Source organism: Myxocyprinus asiaticus, chromosome 14 (assembly GCF_019703515.2).
Source record: "Myxocyprinus asiaticus isolate MX2 ecotype Aquarium Trade chromosome 14, UBuf_Myxa_2, whole genome shotgun sequence".
Taxonomy (NCBI): Eukaryota; Metazoa; Chordata; class Actinopteri; order Cypriniformes; family Catostomidae; genus Myxocyprinus; species Myxocyprinus asiaticus.
Genome location: NC_059357.1, coordinates 33,934,998 through 33,953,601, shown reverse-complemented (window position 1 = coordinate 33,953,601; position 18,604 = coordinate 33,934,998). Strand labels below are relative to the sequence as shown.

Here is an 18,604-nt window from a genome sequence, read left to right as displayed (position 1 = left end):
GTGATTTACAAATGCTTTGGGCAAACCAGTTAAAATGCCTGTCAAGCTCAGAAGATAAACATAGTACATCTTCCAATGTGTAATCTAACTTCACAATCAAATGTGTTGACAAAATGAACACTATTGCTTTATTTACAGTGTTACTATTTATTTGATATAAGACTAATTTTGATGTACTGAGCAAGTAGTAAATATCTGATCAAGAACTATTAGTATATTCTGGGTCTTCTCTCTGACAACTCCTCCCTTGTTTCTGATTATCTCAATCAGCTTGCTGTGGTGCTTGTCCAAGGAAGCCAGGAATTGTGGTTGAAGTGGAATGGTTGTAATTCTCAGAAATTCAGCATTGATCTATAAAAAACAAAACTTACCTCATCCATTGTGAACAATGCAGGCCATCTCTCTTTCAACTCTTCCACAATTTCCTGTCTTTGCAGTGAAAAAGTCATGGCCATTTTGTCCTTTATCACTGCACGATTGTTTCGCTTCTTAACTGCACTTAAAAGTGTCTGTCTCTCATTTTCCAATTCCAGTTGGAATGTCGGGTATGTGGTTGGCCTCTCCTCTCCTAGGTCTCTTTACTTTTTTTGCTGGCAATGCGTCCTCTGGAGCTTTGGACTTCAGAACACCCAGTGCCCTTTAGCTGAGTTCGGTAGTTGCCCATTTTTGTCTGAAGCCACTGCTTCCACCCGTAGCAACCATTGTACAAACCAGATTCAGAGAGGCATGGATGCTTCTTGATTAGTGCTTCAGCAACATCACTGAAGTCAGCATCTGTTGGGTAGGCTTTGTACTTGAATATCTCTTCAGCTATCTTTTCCATAATATCTGACATTTTTTTTAACTCGGTGTCAGCCTTGTCATGTTTGACCTATACACCGCATTTCCCTTTTTTAACTGCAGTTCAGTGTCATAGGAGAAAGTTTGGTACCGGAAAATCTCTTGGCCACATCTGAGTTCTTGTAGAGACCGTGCTGGAGGGTGTGGACAGGAGCTCTGTGTCATCCGACTGAGTATCACAGACAGTGAGATTAAATCCTGGGCTGCAATAATTAGTTATTGGGATGACCTTGACAGTTGCCAAATCATCAAGTTCCGCAGTAGATGTCAAGTTTACTAGTGCATCTCCAAAGTCTCTGTCTTGGTACTGCAGTCTTAATTTCCCATTTAACCCACACACTTTTCTGACTTCATCCATAAGCTGTTCCATTGTCTCTGGAATTCCATCAGGCAGAATTAGCTTTCTGGTGTCATCAGGATTCAGAATAACTCGCCCATCCAAAAGGATCTAGTAAAAGCAAGAATTAAAACAGTAGTATTAGTTGTAGTACAAAATTGGATGTATTTCACATTAACAAATTCATTGATTCACAATTCTCCCTTTCCAGAATTCTGGTGGATGGTGACATTTTATACTAAATATTACTTTAAGACATTCCCAAGATTTGTGAAACTGCTAAGGCCTTATGTTAGGTTTAGCAGAGTCTCATTTTTACATTGAATAAGGACAGCAAATGTTGTCTTTCTCTTTCATTAGTGATATGCCTGTATAGATAGAAGGAATAATTGCCACCAATAACTCTTGTTCAGTATACATACAGGCATGCAAGAATTGATTTCACATGCAAAAGTATTAATTCATAAAATTGCAAAAGGTATTTTTCCATTTACTTTTCTGGTATTTAAAAGGTGTACTCTTATCTCCGTTTATAGTTAAGGTTAGTGGCAGGATGGACAACTAGTACAGAATGTCTTTGTAAAGTAGTTGTTGCGTGCCATTGACTTAAGGCGAAAACCTCTGGTGTCAAGCGAAAATACTATTTAACCAAAACTGTTTCTTTTAAGTTTTTCTAAGGGGAATGTTATTTGCTTTTGGCCAAACTGAACAAAACAGGTTTAAACCGGAAAACATGATTTTCGATTAGACCAATATAAAAATGCACTTTAAATAAATGACACGGTCGTTTCACTTTTTTCAGTGTACATAAAAGGCATTGACAACAGAAAAATAAATAAATAAAATAAAATAAAATGAAACGAGACAGCCTAGATGACGTATACGGTCGACAAATGTGACCTCCAGAGGACACAGCCTTCCAAACGAGACACAGCTTTTGTTCATGTCTTGTCTGTCACTCTGTCGCCGTTTATTGTTTCCACCGGGTACCTAAAATGCTGCCACACAAACGATTTAAAAGTGGCGGGGGCATCTTCTATACTAATTTCTCCCTCACACTCCGTCATGCTGATATCGTGAGACAGCTTTTCACCTCAACGAGAAATATCGTCACATTTTAATAACGTGAGATCTCGTCACACCCCTACTAGAGTGAGAATCTTCCCTCCACCTAATAGATACAGTTGGCAATAGGGCTGGGCAAAAAATTTTTCTTCGAATATTTTTTTATTTTTTTTATTTGGTCGATTCGATATCGTTCTCAAAAGCTATGGATCGATCTTTTAAACTATGCGCAACCCTCCACTACAATGAGAGGAAATCTCTTGCATTTGCAACCAAATTTTGCGCTATGCGACTAAAAATTTATATATTTGGCAATTGGCTGGTAAATGTCTAGATTTCACTCACCAGTAATTGTGTAGTATAGTGGTGGAGTATTCAGCATCAAGATACTTTCACTGCATGTTGAGAGTAAAAGTTGTTCTGTGTGTGTCCAAAGACAAGATCCATGCAACCGATTTGCCATTTAATAATGTCTCTTTCAATACCCTTTCTGTTCTTTACAGTCAGTTCTTGATCATAAAAAAGAAATATTTAACAGTAATCAGGCATAGCACAGATGAGATAAAGCCATTCAAGTTTCTCTTGTTAACATGCGCTAATTTAAAAACACTTGTTTACAGAAATGTCGAATTTCCTTAAAGAGACAGTACCGGTTTTTAGCATGTGTTCAACAAATCAATGTAAATACCTGTGTGGCGAGTAGTACGGAGCAGTAACAGTGAAGTTAAACATAGGAAGATGGAACCTACATTACAATTTGCAAGACTGTAGGTAAGAAGGTAGTCAAATGTGCCACCCTGGGAATATACAATGATGTGGCGATTAAGCCACCCACAAAAAAAGGAACACACAGGTATGTTTCCCCAAGGAAAAGGTTAAGAGACAGGAATAAAAGTACAAAATACATATTTCTTTATTTGTCACATATCAATAAAAGGTTTAAAAAGGAAGCACTTAAACTCTGTAGCACTGAAATGTTCACATCACAATTAAGAAATAAAATACAAAGGGGCAAACCCATAGAAATACACACTTGTTTGAACCCACAAAACTAAACAGAGCTCTGTCTTACCAGCAAGGAGTGGCTAATAGAAGACACTATCTGTCCTGGAAAACACCACAAATCACACGTGCTCACACACATACACACTTGAGTACCAAAAAATAGCTCCTAAAAAAGAAAAACAAAACAGAAGTTAACATTCAAAACAGACAATGTTCAAAATATCAAGTCAAAATAACAACTGGACACTATATTGCAAGCATTGAGTTGGCAAAACACTACGATGGGTAGTAAAATCTTTAGGGCTAAATTAAGCCCAAATCAGAGCCCAACTCACCAGCACAATATAACAAGGAACAGCAAACAAATAGCACACATGTATGTGTGTGTAAGTACATAAATACATACATTAAAAATATTACAAAACACAGAAAGAAACTGTGACAGTTAAAAATGCTAATCAGCACACATACCAGAACAACAAAGTGGCTGGTTTGACCATGTCGAAGCCGGCAATGCAGTTACATGACAGATACAGTTGCTAAGCAAAAACAAAAGAGAGCAGCTAATTTACAATGCTGTAACAGCTCCGAGTGGCAAACATAAACAAAGGTTTAAAATACCTGGGTATGAACAGCCAACATCAAGATTCTCAACATCAGAAACATCCTCAAGTTTTCTACCAGTAAGCTGGCATTGACCAAACAACAGGCCATGACTTAGCTAAAAGAAAGTAGCACTGAGCTGACCCATGTGACATCAGAAGGAGGGCAGGGTTGATAAAGACACCTCTCCAGGTAACATTCAACAGCCTTAAATAGACTGTCTATGCACTGATAGGTTGTAAATGAATGATGCCATTACCTAAAGCAGGAAGGTGACAATCTATCCTGCTACATCTCTAAAAGTACAAATCAGGGCCGTAACCGCAATATACATTGAGGGGGACAAGTCTCCCCCCGCCCAATAATCAGATATGGCCAAATTGCCCCATATCTAAAAATTCACTTGACATTGTCTAAGAAAAGAATTGATAAAACACAAAGTAGAGTGTCATCACTCTCAGATCAATTTATTTATCAATCTATCAATCTAAATTTCTTGTGTCTTTAATTCTGAATTTTGTACAGCATCTCCTAAGAGTCTTCTTTTAAAAGAGACCATTTTATTTTGAGTATGTCTTGTCAGGACTGTGCTCAAAAAATAAGCCACCAGTTAAAGGAGTAGTTCACCTATACATGGAAAATGTACATTTACTCATTTATTCACCATTATGTTGTTCAAAACCCATATGCTGTTACATTTTCTTGGAACATAAAAATAGATATTTTAAGCAGCTCTATTCCATAGAATAACAGTTTATAGTGAGCAGGAGCTGTCAATCTTTATAAAGGACAAATACTATAAATCAGGTTCAGTATAAAGACAATCACAACAGTAGTCCATATGACTTGTGCACTTTATTCCAAGCCTTCAGGGGCAATAGAAAATCTTAGTGTTGTATGGACTACTCTTATGGTTTTTTCATGATGATTTATTTCCTCTTTGGACCTTGACAGCAGTCAAGTCAAGTTATTTTTTATTTGTATAGCGCTTTTTACAACACACATCGTTTCAAAGAAGCTTTACAGGAAATCATGCATTTACAAAACAGTGAAACTGTAATATCTATAAAGTCTTAGAGTGATCATTGTGTATAAAAATACAATAATTGTATTTAGAACCCCTGTGAGCAAGCTGAAGGTGACTGTGCCAAGGAACACAAAACACCATAAGATGTTGGTTAATGGAGAAAAATAACCAGCAGTGGTCAAAATGTAGTTTTTTATATGTAAAAGAGCATCGTTAGGATTCTTGAAGAAAATATTGTGTCAAGATTCTATTGGGGGAAAAAACAATGAGGGACAGCTTGAGGACAGTAAATAATTTTGTATGTTTTCTTTTTGCTAGCCTGCTGATGTCATGTCATTTTACAGATACATCAATGATAAAAAGAAATTCAAATCATATTTGTCTTTTCTTTGATACAGCACAAAAAAGAAAGAAAAGATGACTGAAACAGGCAAATTGCTACTAATGCAGACAGAGTGTTTGTCTTGTACTGTGTGAACTTAAAAAAAACCTATTTAAAACCAAAAATTATAAAATTTGTCACATTTAAAAAAAAAAAACTTTAACATATTTAAAGCCTTTATTCAGAAAATTGTTGCATTTACCACATTTACTATTTTAAAGAACGAGGACATCCGCGACCCCCCACCCCTAAAATGGTTTGGTCCGCCCCAATGTTCAAGACATGTTACGGCCTACAAATTATGCAATTAAACAATAACAATTTTACTAAATATAATATATGCAATATAATATCATATTTATTAATTAAATACATTGATTTGTTCATTTTTAAAAGCTAAAATGTGACCAAAATGATGAAAAACTAGTAAAAGAACTTCAGACAAAGCCCAAAAACTCTGAACAGTTTTTGAACCAACAAATATAGAAGCCTAAAGATGACCACTGCGGCTGCAAGCTGTTGAGCTGCACAGTCATACAGTTCAGCGGTCTCAGGACAGAAGTTTACATTTACGATTTTCATGTTAAGGTTTTGTTATTCGATTTGATACCTAAAACATTTTAACTGCTTTGTTTATTATCATCAACACTTTTATATCTCTTAATATGATTATTAAAGTGCTGTATACACATTAATTATATTTTGAAATTATTTTACACATAAAATAGCTCAAATTTAAGAGGTGAAACCTGTGATATGGCTAATGCGATTTCAATGGAAGACCTTTAATTATTTTTATAACACAATTTACAGCCTTAGCGGACAATGCAAGTAGGCTTAAACTTTGGTTAGGTTAAAATAGTAGGCAAACAATTAAACTATAACATTTAGCAAAACAAAATATGCAATTTAACAACAATTAAGTATTTCAGTAGTTCGTAAGGTTAATATAATCTTGTGTTGAAGCAGTAAATGTATTTGGCTTCCTGTCCGTATACTGGAGGGCTCGGAGCTCGAGACTCGACTCGAGTCCCGATTACCCCCCCCCCGGACTTTACTTATTTAGATAATGAATTGGAGAATATGTGGAGATGGGGTGGAGGTGGGATGTCAGGAGAGTTGTCATAGGAAGCAGGTAAGCAGCAGCTTATATACTCCTGCTTATGGGCTGTGATTTGTCAGATTAAAATTAACATGCTCCTCCCGAAACTCTGTTAATTAACTACATTTCAGTAGTTTGTATATTAATGTAATATTTGGCTTGCTACAATTCTGTTTGGTAAATTGGCTTGGCGGATGCTTCTGAATTGTTTTCCCCAAAAAAATTTGTACAGAGGGAGTGCTTTAAGCATTTGTTTGAAGGTGCGTTCTTCTACGAATGCTGGTCCAGAGGGCTACGCTGTGATTCGAACGAGAGACCACCACTCATCGTAGAAGTGGGTGGGCTCACAGTATGCGAACAGGGAAGGTGAAAAATGAGAGTTGGCTCGTGCTGCGTTTGAAAGGGAGGACTCACACTGCGATTCAAACGGGAGACTATTCTAAGAGAGAGAGGTTTAGCTCACGGCATTTGATCAGGTAAGCCCAGCAAGCAGTCGAACAGGGAAGGTGAGAATGAGAGTTGGCTCGCACTATAGAGAGAGAGCGCTCAAGGCATTCGAACAGGTAAGCCCAGCAAGCAGTTGAACGGGGAGAAGACTCGCGCTGTGTTCGAAAGGGAGGGCTCATACTGCGATTCGAATGGGAGACTGCTCTATAAAGAGAAAACGCTCACGGCATTCGAATGGGTAAGCCCAGCAAGCAGTCGAACGGGAAGAATGAAAACAAGAGTTGGCTCGTGCTGCGTTTGAAAGGGAGGACTCACACTGCGATTCAAACGGGAGACTATTCTAAGAGAGAGAGGTTTAGCTCACGGCATTTGATCAGGTAAGCCCAGCAAGCAGTCGAACAGGGAAGGTGAGAATGAGAGTTGGCTCGCACTATAGAGAGAGAGCGCTCAAGGCATTCGAACAGGTAAGCCCAGCAAGCAGTTGAACGGGGAGAAGACTCGCGCTGTGTTCGAAAGGGAGGGCTCATACTGCGATTCGAATGGGAGACTGCTCTATAAAGAGAAAACGCTCATGGCATTCGAACAGGTAAGCCCAGCAAGCAGTCGAACAGGGAAAATGAGCACTAGTTGATCGTGCTGCATTCGAAAGGGAGGGCTCACACTGCGATTCGAACGGGAGACTGCTCTATAGAGAGAGAGCGCTCACGGCATTCGAATGGGTAAGCCCAGCAAGCAGTTGAACGGGAAGAATGAAAACAAGAGTTGGCTCGTGTTGTGTTCGAAAGGGAGGGCTCAAACTGCGATTCGAACAGGAGACTGCTCCATAGAGAGAGAGCGCTCACGGCATTCGAACGGGTAACCCCAGCAAGCAATCGAACGGGGAAAATGAGAACGAGAGGAACGAGGCTTGTTTGCAGGGGTAGCCTCACTCAATAGACTACCCATAGATTGGGAAATATGGTGCTTTGAGAAGAGGAGGTGGTGACCGCTATCTCCTGTAATGCTAGCTGCAGCTGCTGAGAAGCGAAGAAAGAAAGGCTTCGGCGGAAGCATGGTAAAAAAAAGCTGCTGCGGCAGTAGAGTAAAGAGGGCCTTCCGCGGGAGCGGAGTTTAAAGCACTGAGGCGGCAGTGGATTGAGTATTTGGGGCAGAGTGAAGGAGCTCCTGTGGGACTCTGCTGTGTTTCCATTGCAGGAGATGCTCTTCTATGAAAGTATGGAACTTAGACATTGAAAGCGCTTGTGGAGAAAATATTAACAACTGTGTACACACAATTTGTATGGGTGGGGCACTGTTGCTGTGGTATCGAGTAGGGCACAAAAGACTTCATTAGATTTATTAACACCTGTAATGGAAGCAAAGGTTAGTTTGTACTTACCTGTAGTGGAGCAAATGGTTAGTTAGGAACACATAAATGTATTACCTTTATATACGTCTGTAAGGGAAGCAAAAGTTATTTATTGAAAACGTGTCAATTACGTTCATATGCAGCTTTGAGGAAAGCAAAAATTTTGTTAAAAATACAACTTTATTACATTTGTCATGGCAGGGCACTGTTGCTGTGGTATTAAGTAGGGCACAAAAGACTTCATTAGAATCATCAACACCTGTAAGGGAAGCAAAGGTTAGTTTGTACTTACCTGTAGGGGGAGCAAATATTAGTTAGGAATATGTACCTTTATATATGTCTGTAAGGGAAGCAGAAGGTTAGTTATGGAAAATGTGTAAATTATGTTTATATGCAGCTTTGAGGGAAGTGAAAGGTTAGTTAAGAATACAACTTTATTACGTTTGTCATGGCAGGGCACTGCTGTGGCAGTATCAAAATGTGAAAGGGGTGATGCTGTGGCACATTATCTGGTGGGGTACTGTGCAGTATCAAATAGGGCACACATAGTTTATCACATTTAGGCACACCTTATTGTGTGTCGGGCTCATTTCGACCATGAGCAAAGGAAATGCCAATGCCACGGTTAACAGGAAAAGCTAAAAGGGTCTTTAGAGTACTGCACCACCACTGCACTTGAACAGGAGAGCTCATACTCAGACGGGAGAGCCCACGGAATGAATGACATGAAATCTCACACTGCATTCGAATAGGAGAGCCCACCTTGTGATTCGAACGGGAGAGCCTGCATTGCGGTCGAACGGGAGGGCCCATACCGCGATTCGAACGGGAGAGCCTGCGACCAATGCGCTGAGGTTCACATTGCGTTCGAATGGGAGAGCCCACACTGCAATTCGATTGGAAAGCCTGCATAGTGTTCGAACGGGAGGGCCCACACTGCATTCGAATGGTGGGTGGCTCAGAGTAAAGAATCTTGCTGAATAGCGGTTTGTGATGGGTATATATTTATGAGCTGTGCCCCTCGAGGAAACAATAAGAGGAAACATAAGAGGAAACAGGAAACATGATTGCGGTGTTGTGGGAGATTTAGTGGCAGGGCCTGAAAGGTTCCGCAGTTGCGGCACCTGGAAAAACACATTTGCGCTGCTTTGTGGTGTGGTGGGAGTTTTTTGCATGGTCCGAAGGATACCGCAGTTGCGGCACCTGTACAGCACGTTTGCGCTGCTTTGCGGTGTGGTGGGAGTTTGTCGCATGGTCAAAGGACACCGCAGTTGCGGCACCTGTACAGCACGTTTGCGCTGCTTTGTGGTGTCGTGGGGGTTTGTTAGATGACCCAAAATATGCCGTAGTTGTGGCACGTGGACAGCACATTTGTGCTGCTTAGGGACATTTTGAGCCAAAGGCAGAAGCACCGCAGTTGTGCTTTCTTATCTAAAATGGTTGCCATCTTTGGCTCCTCGGTAGGTAATGGTGAAGTGGAAAGACACCTAGATAGAGAAAGTGAGAGGTAAACCTGCATACAATCCAGTGAAAGGAATTAAAATGGGCTCTCACAGAGGCCTGCTGGAAGTAATATTGGTGAGACCCTGCGGAAGGCGCAATTTCAGGCGTTGCTGTAGAAAGACAAAATAATCATATTTAGGTGAAACTTTAGAAAAAATTTGCTAGGGAATACAGTACATCTTCATAAACAATGTGAAAAAATAGCACAAAATGATCTGAGAAATAAGAGCTTTGACTCTGTACTGCATACAGATATGCATGGACTTGCAATCATCATTGAAGGATTCACTTTTAGGCCATTCGCACTTTAGGAGTATTACTGTCACCTGTAGTACAATATACTTCTTGCATAGGAAATGCATCACAGCAATAGGTGTGAATTATCTAGGAATGCATTGAGTTGCAGCTCTGCACTGCATACAGAAATGCAGGAGATATGTGCTGGGAAATACAGTACATCTTAATAAACAGTGTGAAAAAAACAGCATAAAATGATCTGAGAAATAAGAACTTTGGCTCTGTACTGCATGCAGATATGCAGGAGAAATGGACTTGCAATCATTACTGAAGGATACACTTGTGGTCATTCGCTCCTTAGGAGTATGACTGCCCCCTGCTGTATAATATACATCAATACATGTCAATAATGAGGATGAGGAACAATCGCTGTATAAAGCACGCCCCCTAAACAAGCTGTGGCATGGTAATGAGGCTGACAGGCATCACCTGTGTGGCAGAACCTGATTAAAAATGCTGGGGGTTGAAATGGTGGTTGGATTGAATAGTTAATCTTTGTTTCTTTCGCTTTCAAATAAAATTGAATTCTAATGGCATGAAGCCGGAACGGCGCCCATTCGCGGAGGCAGCTGGCAAAAAAGTTTTTCTGGGTGGAAAGTTTAGATAAGAGAACATATGAGCAGTTGTAGAGTGCTGTTTCACATTTTCAAAGTGCAGGAGCAGCCAGTTTGTGGCAGCAACTTCACGCTACAAACTGCTTCGTCGAATGGAGCATAGAAAGACAGACAAGGTAAAAAATATATAAATATATATATATATAACACTTAACGTTGTAGCCGTCAATACTGCTAAAAAACAAAGAGCTGCTGTGGCAGCTTCTGATGAATAACGACACTGTTTTGATGGAAGAGCTGTTCTGGTGGAGTCGAATGCTTTGCAGGGAAGTTGCATCCGATGATCCGTCTACCTGTGTCTGTTTGTGGGGAAATGGGTGGGGCCGAATGCCGGAAAGACTCTCATGTCAGGAGAGTTGTCATAGGAAGCAGGTAAGCAGCGGCTTATATACTCCTGCTCGTGGGCTGTGATTTGTCAGATTAAAATTAACATGCTCCTCCCGAACCTCTGTTAATTAACTCCATTTAATCATTAGCAGTTTTCATTATTGTTTCTTTTTAATAAGTACTTTGTTTGGCAGTAAAGACAGTGCTAATAGACCTAAGTATACATTCATACCCAGTACTGTGTACCTAAACATTTTACAACATTGCAACTTCACTTTATTAATTAAACATTTCACCAAACACAGTGGTAAGCACAATACAGTTTCCCCAGAGAAATTTGATTCATTAAGCATGAAAAGCAATATAAGCACCACTCCACTCTGATCATGTCAAGTTTTCTCAGGAATGTTGTCTTGTTCTCTGGGGTTAACTCATCATTATGTCTCTGCTGGAACTGCTGTTGTTATGATAAGATGATTGATTTAGTCTTGAATCCACTCTGATTTTTCTCAAACACTCTAAACCACATATCCAGAATATGGTCAACTGCAGCCACAGTGGCAAGGGCGGAGTGGCCATCAAGAGAACCGGGACTTTTCCCGATGGGCCGGCTGTGGAACAGGGCCGAATGGGCCACGATAAGCTGAAACGGGCCGCCGCGTTATGCAGAGCAGGCCACAAAACGGCGCCGCAATATGCTGAAGGGGGCAGCTATTTTAAAGAAAGGGAGGGACTAGTCGAATGTTTTGGTTGAAATCAACATTGTGCCACAAATGCTTTCATTTGATCTTAACTTGTATTGAATCCAAAATACTCCTTTAATCTTTTCTTTTAATTCACTTTGAGGAGAAAGTATATGTAAAGAAGAATGCAAATATCCCTTGAATCAGTGGTTGTCAGCAGGTTTTGCTTCAGAGCCCAGATGTAATATTGGAAATTAGGTGTGGGAATCGTAAGGAATTTACAGATTCTGGTTCCAGTTCCGATTATTCTAAACAATTCTGATTTCTTAAAGGGGTCATGATAAGAGGAATCAAATTTTCCTTGAGCTTTTGACATATAAGCGGTCAATGTAAAACATTTTTTTAAATACTGTAAGTTTCAGAACTCAAAACTTCACCCCTCACTTCAAAAAGCCCATTTGTTGAAACCAAGCTGCCAAAACGACTCATTCACTACTTCCTCCAGATTATGATGTCACACTGTGGTAGACATTTGCATCTGACCACCTCCAAAACAACACATCAACACCTACTCTACCTTATCACTTCCGTAGCCCCGACTAACAGTGGTGAGCAGTGAGTAGAGAGAGCAGGTCAGTCAAGAGCAGAGAGCCAATCAAAACAGTGGGAATTTACTGCCAAGTCTTGAAGGAGAAGCAGCACCAAGACCAAGCATTTCTGACAGAGGGTCAGAATAAGGGTGGAAAATTATCATGTTTTACAAATATATATATATATATATATATATATATATATATATATATATATATATATATATATATATATATATAATATATATAATTTACAACTATTATAAGTGAACCTCAATGAACATTTAAATAATAAAAAATGGTATGACATGACCCCTTTAAAGGTTCCATTAACACATTTTAATTATCAAATAAAATGCAGATTTAAGAACCATTACTGAAAGTGAACTGAAAATCCTGAAAATCATAAGGTCCTTGTATTAAAAAAATAAAAATAAAAATTAACCAGTTCCAAATAAGAACCAGTTTTCCTTTTCTAACCTTGCTGGACATCAAGGGAGCTTTTACACCAGCATTTTTGGTGCTCACTCTTGTTTGAAAGACGTCTAAGTTTGTTTTGTTTGGATGATGTGAATGCTGTTTTCCAAACTCGGGTGCGAACTCACGAACCGTACCCGAATCCTTTTGAAAAGGTGGTCTGGGGTACAGTTCATGTGAACTACTGTACAGTTCGTTGTTGATATGAATGCAATAGCACCAAATCGTGGAAGTAAACAGGCTGTGATGATGTATATTTCACGTCTTTACATGCTCCCAATCACAATTATTATGGTAAAATGCATTTTCATACCTGCTTTTTCCAAATAAATCGCCATCAGAGAGCAGCTCACATTCTTCACATCATTGCACATTCAATGCATCCGTGGCAGACAAACACAAGTGTCGATTCTGTGCATGTAAAGTTAAATATTTCAAGAACACAGTAAAGCTAATGTCTTCTTGAGTTGTTACCTAGTTACAGTGATAAAACAGCTGCCACTTGTACACCCGTTGATGACACAAGCAGACTGCGGTTTGGACCCAAATAACATGATGTGAACAGAGACCAGCGGGGGCAGGGGGAGATAGTGGAAACAAACTTGGGTTCAAATCAAAAACCAAGTGTGAAAGAATGTCAAATGGCAATTCAACACAATACCAAAAGTACCCCGTATTTAAAGTGTTGTCTTTCTCTTTTACCTTACATAGGTTTGTTCATGAATTTTAAAAATTAGAGGATGTCAAGCATGTCCGCATTGGCATTTGCCTAATTTGGCTAGCTTCTACGAAGTGACTTTTCTCCAAAATACTTTAGCGTTTGATGGACGCATGGCCTTTGATGTCAACAACAAAATATATGGGAACTTTTTATTTTGCTATCTTAATTAGGTACAATTATATGGTTAGTTGCACTTTATTATTTGCATTTAGCATTTTTTTCCTGTGCTGTCCGCAACTCTATCAGAACAGACCTCCACCAGTTGAGAACAACTGTATTAAATTACTTCACATTAATTCATTGTCTTTGTAAGATGAGTGAGAAATGTATATCTTCTCCACAGAGCCCTGGCCCAGGTGATGCGCCAAACCGCTCCAGGAGAACACATAGAGAGGGAGGAGAGTTTGGCTGTGCATGGACAACACTTTGAGAACATGCAAGCCAGAGCAACAGGAAACAACCTGCGTAAGTACAGCTGCTTTTTGCCATAGAGCTGATACACAACAGGTTGAATCCATGCCGCTTAAGTTTTTCATTTTAGCTTGCCTGCACTAAACTCTGGAATACACTGTCCACTCTGACAAACCAATCAAAGCAGATGTGTCTTCTTCTTCACCCTAGAGAAGCAGCTGTGAGGTCCTATGGCTATTCATCAGTAAATATCTTTGCCTGCTTGATTTGACTCCTACTGAGAACAGGGGAAGTAGTTACAGAGGCCCATTTTTGGTGTGTCTGGTGGGCTGCAATAGCACTTTCGTCTATAGTGATCATTTAACATGCTGAGATAGTAATTATCAGAGGCTAAGAGGCTGACTAACACACACAGCCAATGCAAACACACACACACATGCACACACACGCACACACACACGTTCACACACAAACACACACCACTCACTCTCTCTCCCGCTTTTTTCCCCTCTCTTCATCTCACTCAAGCTGTTATTTCTTGCACATAATGCAAATGTGTAGGAAAATAAAAGAATTGGCCAATTATCACAGTAAAATTACCCAGCTCTTAGTTTTGCTAATATCCGATATTCGGTATTGATGATATTCAGTACAACAGCACTCTTGCTTGTATGATATTGCTTTTATACAACAGTTCTATAAACAATACGTTAATATCGAGTAACTGCCTTCAATTTAGCTTAGGCAAAAATGATCAGAGAATGCCTTTCCAGTACTAGGCTGTAAATATGTGTTTCCCATTTTGATTTGGCTTTATTTTAAAGATGCTTGACATAAACAAATCACAGTTGAGTAGATTAAATAATAATATATAATAATGATATTACAATATCATAAAATATTACAAGCTAGGAAGTCTAATTCAATAAACTTCAGCCCACAGACAGCACAACATTGTCTTGTGACATGTCAGAGTGTTGCCATGGCTCTGACGGATTTCCCGATCTGTTTCCCAGTTGTCTTCCGGATGTTTAGATCAACATGCCTGTCATTAGGTACTCTTTATTTACCAGTTAAGCTTTATCTGAAACCCTCTTAATGAACTAAGAAAAGCAGCTGTAGTAGATGTCATATGCTCTTTTTGTAACCCATGTGTTTCATGCAAACATTTAATTGACTTGACTTGACATGACATGACATGACTTAACTACGTTACATTAACAATACCTGACAAACGACCATGGCAAACATGAGGGTTTAAACACATGGACAAGGGTAACAAGACAACCAATGAACAGACAGAACTATAAACAAAATAACAAGACTAATAAACTTTAACCAATGAAAAGACAAGACTGATAATGAGTAACTCAAACAATGAACCAATGAAAACAAGACACATGAACAGGGGAACCACATGACAGGATCACATGAGGGAACAGGAAATCACATGACATGAAACACATGACTATAGAACCGGAACTAAACTTCCAAAATAAAAGACATGAACACAAAACATGAACAAAAACACATTAAACGTGACACTAGTCATTTATATTTGTATAGCACTTTTCACAATACACATTTTTAGAAAATCATACCTTAATGTCTGAAAGGCCCCCTGTGAACAAGCTAAAGTGACTGTAGCAAGCAAACGTCATGGTTACTGGTGTAACCTCCGTTCCCTGATGGAGGGAACGAGACGTTGGTGTCGATGTAGTGACACTAGGGGTCACTCTTGGGAGCCCGAGACACCTCTGGTCTTTGATAAAAGGCCAATGAAAATTGGCGAGTGGTGTTTGCATGCCACTCCCCCGGACATACGGGTATAAAAGGAGCTGGTATGCAACCACTCATTCAGGTATTATGCTGAGGAGCTGATATAAGGTCCGGCCATTTCAGTGGGTAGTTCAGCGTTGTGGCAGGAGGGACCAACATCTCGTTCCCTCCATCAGGGAATGGAGGTTACACCAGTAACCATTGCGTTCCCTATCTGTCACTCACTCGACGTTGGTGTCGATATAGTGACACTAGAGGTCCCTATACAAAACGTCACAAGGCTGAACTGTGTTACGTGAACTGGCGGTGTGTGGTGGGCAGACTTGCTGTGTGCCTCATAGCCAGCACACCAGGTCGACACATAACCTCCCCCAACACAGTTATGAGTGTCGAACGGCCCTTTTTGGGGACAAGTCGACTACCCAAAGATAGAGACAGGCTTAACCCAGTCATGGCCTCTTTTCCCCTTCTCTTTTTCCACTCCCTAAAAAAGAAGGGGAATTATCCGACTGGGCCGCCAGGTCTAGGGGAGGACACCGCAGAGACCACACCTCGCCCCAAGAGAGGGGGGGATATTTAAGTGGAAGAATATGTCACATGGTCTTTCCAACCATGTGGAGAGCCTTCAAGGTAGATCCTGCCCAATGGGGGAGGAGTTACTACAAACATGGAGACTGGGGCAGAGGGGCTCTGCCCAAGGAAGACGCAGTTTGCCAGCAGGGAAATGAATTAGCGGAAGATATAGATCGCATGGGGTTAGCCTTACCGGGAACCGCCACATGCGGAGCACCTACCCAAGAACCGGGCTCTTAGTTAGCACGTGTACTGGGCCGGCAGCGAGTCTCTCCGAAAACTCGACTGCCACAGGGCCAGGAGGAAGTCAACCAGGGAACAAATGTTGTGAACACTACTAGGAATTAACGGCGCACGTCTTCAGCTCAAAAGGAGGTGGAAGGCGCTATGTGCAAGCGATACACCCGGCCGGCTATTCCGTGCTTATCCGCTTGTTTTGCGTGCCACTACCTGGGATGAAACCGGTTCCACCCGGAGGTTGTAGAACCTTGCAAAGGTGTTGGGTGTTGCCCAGCCCGCTGCTCTGCAAATGTCTGTTAGAGAGGCACCTCTGGCCAAGGCCCAAGAAGCCGCTACACCATGGGTAGAATGGGCTCGTATGGCATGAGTGACATGTTTTGGGCGAGATATGCCATAGTTATGGTGTCAACGAGCCAGTGGGCAATCCTCTGCTTGGAGACAGTGCTTCCTTTCCGCTGTGCACCAAAAGCAGACAAAGAGCTGCTCAGAGATTCTAAAGCTCTGCGTACGATCCAAATAGATGCGTAAAGTGCGCACCGGCCACAGCGACGACAGGGCTGGGTCTGCCTCCTCCTGGGGCAGCACTTGCAGGTTCACCACCTAGTCCCTAAAGGGTTGGTGGGAACCTTGGGCACATAGCCCGGTCAGGGTCTCAGGATCACGTGAGAGTAACCTGGACTGAACTCCAGGAATGTTTTGCTGACAGAGAACGCTTGCAGGTCACCTACCCTCTTGATGGAAGTGAGCGCAGTCAGGAGGGCAGTCTTCAAGGAGAGTGCCTTAAGCTTGGCTGACTGCAAAGGCTCAGAGGGGGCTCTCTGTAGACCCTGAAGACCTACAGAGGTCCGATGAGGGAACGAGGAGTGGCCTGGAGGGATTCAGCCTCCTGGCGCCTCTTAGGAACCTGATGATCAGGTCGTGCTTCCCTAAGGACTTACCGTCGACTGCGTCATGGTGTGCTGCTATGGCAGCAACGTACACCTTCAAGGTGGATGGGGACAGCCTCCCTTCCAACCTCTCTTGCAGGAAGGAAAGCACTGATCTGACTGCGCATCTCTGGGGGTCTTCCTGACGGGAAGAACACCACTTAGCGAACAGATGCCACTTAAAGGCATACAGGCGCCTCGTAGAGGGAGCCCTAGCCTGAGTGATCGTGTCTACCATCGCAGGTGGGAGACAGCTTAGGTCTTCCGCGTCCCGTCCAGGGGCCAGACATGGAGAGGTCTGGGCGCGGGTGCCGGATGGTGCCCCTTCCCTGAAAAAGAAGGTCCTTCCTCAGGGGAATTTGCCAGGGGGGAGCTGTCGCGAGGAGCGTGAGGTCCGAGCACCACGTCTGGGTGGGCCAGTAGGGTGCTATCAGGACGACCTGCTCCTTGTCCTCCCTGACCTTGTACAGGGTCTGTGCAAGCAGGCTTACTGGGGGAAACGCATATTTGCGAATGCCAGGGTTCCAGCTGTGTGCCAGCGCGTCTATGCCGAGGGAGGCCTCGGTCAGAGCGTACCAGAGCGGGCAGTGGGGAGGATTCTTGGGAGGTGAACAGGTGCACCTGTGCCTGTCGAATCGACTCCAAATCAGCTGGATCACCTGAGAGTGGAGTCTCCACTCTCCCCTGAGGGTAACCTGTTGTGACGGCACGTCCGCCGTAGTGTTGAGGTTGCCCGGGATGTGAGTGGCTTGTAGCGACTTGAGGTGCTGCTGACACCAGAGGAGGAGACGGCGGGCGAGTTGTGACATACAACGAGAGCACAAACCACCTTGGCTGTTGACATATGCTACCGTTGTCATGTTGTCTGTCTGGACTAACACGTGCTTGCCCTGGATCAATGGCCAAAACCTCCGCAGGGCAAGCAGAATTGCCAACAATTCGAGGCAGTTGATGTGCCAGTGCAGTCGCGGACCTGTCCAGAGGCCGGCGGCTGCGTGCCTGTTGCAAACGGTGCCCCAGCCCGTTTTGGAGGCGTCTGTCGTGACCACGACGCACCTGGGGACCAGTTCTAGAGGTACACCTGCCCGTAGGAACGAGAGGTCGGTCCAAGGGCTGAAAAGACAGTGACAGACCAACGTGATGGCCACGCAGTGTGTCCTGTGGCTCCATGGCCATCTCGGGGCTCGAGTCTGGAGCCAGTGCTGAAGCGGCCTCATATGCATCAACACGAGCGGGGTGGCCACCGCCGAGGATGCCATATGCCCCAGGAGCCTCTGAAGAAGTTTCAGTGGAACCACTGTTCCCTG

At 42.2% G+C, this 18,604-nt stretch overlaps 1 protein-coding gene across 2 annotated transcripts in view; it reads left to right on the top strand.

Moving 5' to 3' along the window:
• The window catches only part of LOC127452106 (protein shisa-9B-like), a 97,095-nt gene that overhangs the window by 6,034 nt on the left and 72,457 nt on the right, over positions 1 to 18,604 (top strand). For both annotated transcript variants that reach the window (XM_051717312.1, XM_051717313.1), the window contains one exon: positions 13,712 to 13,833. In XM_051717312.1, the coding sequence (XP_051573272.1) occupies positions 13,712 to 13,833 (122 nt within the window). The remainder of the gene's footprint in view (positions 1 to 13,711; positions 13,834 to 18,604) is intronic.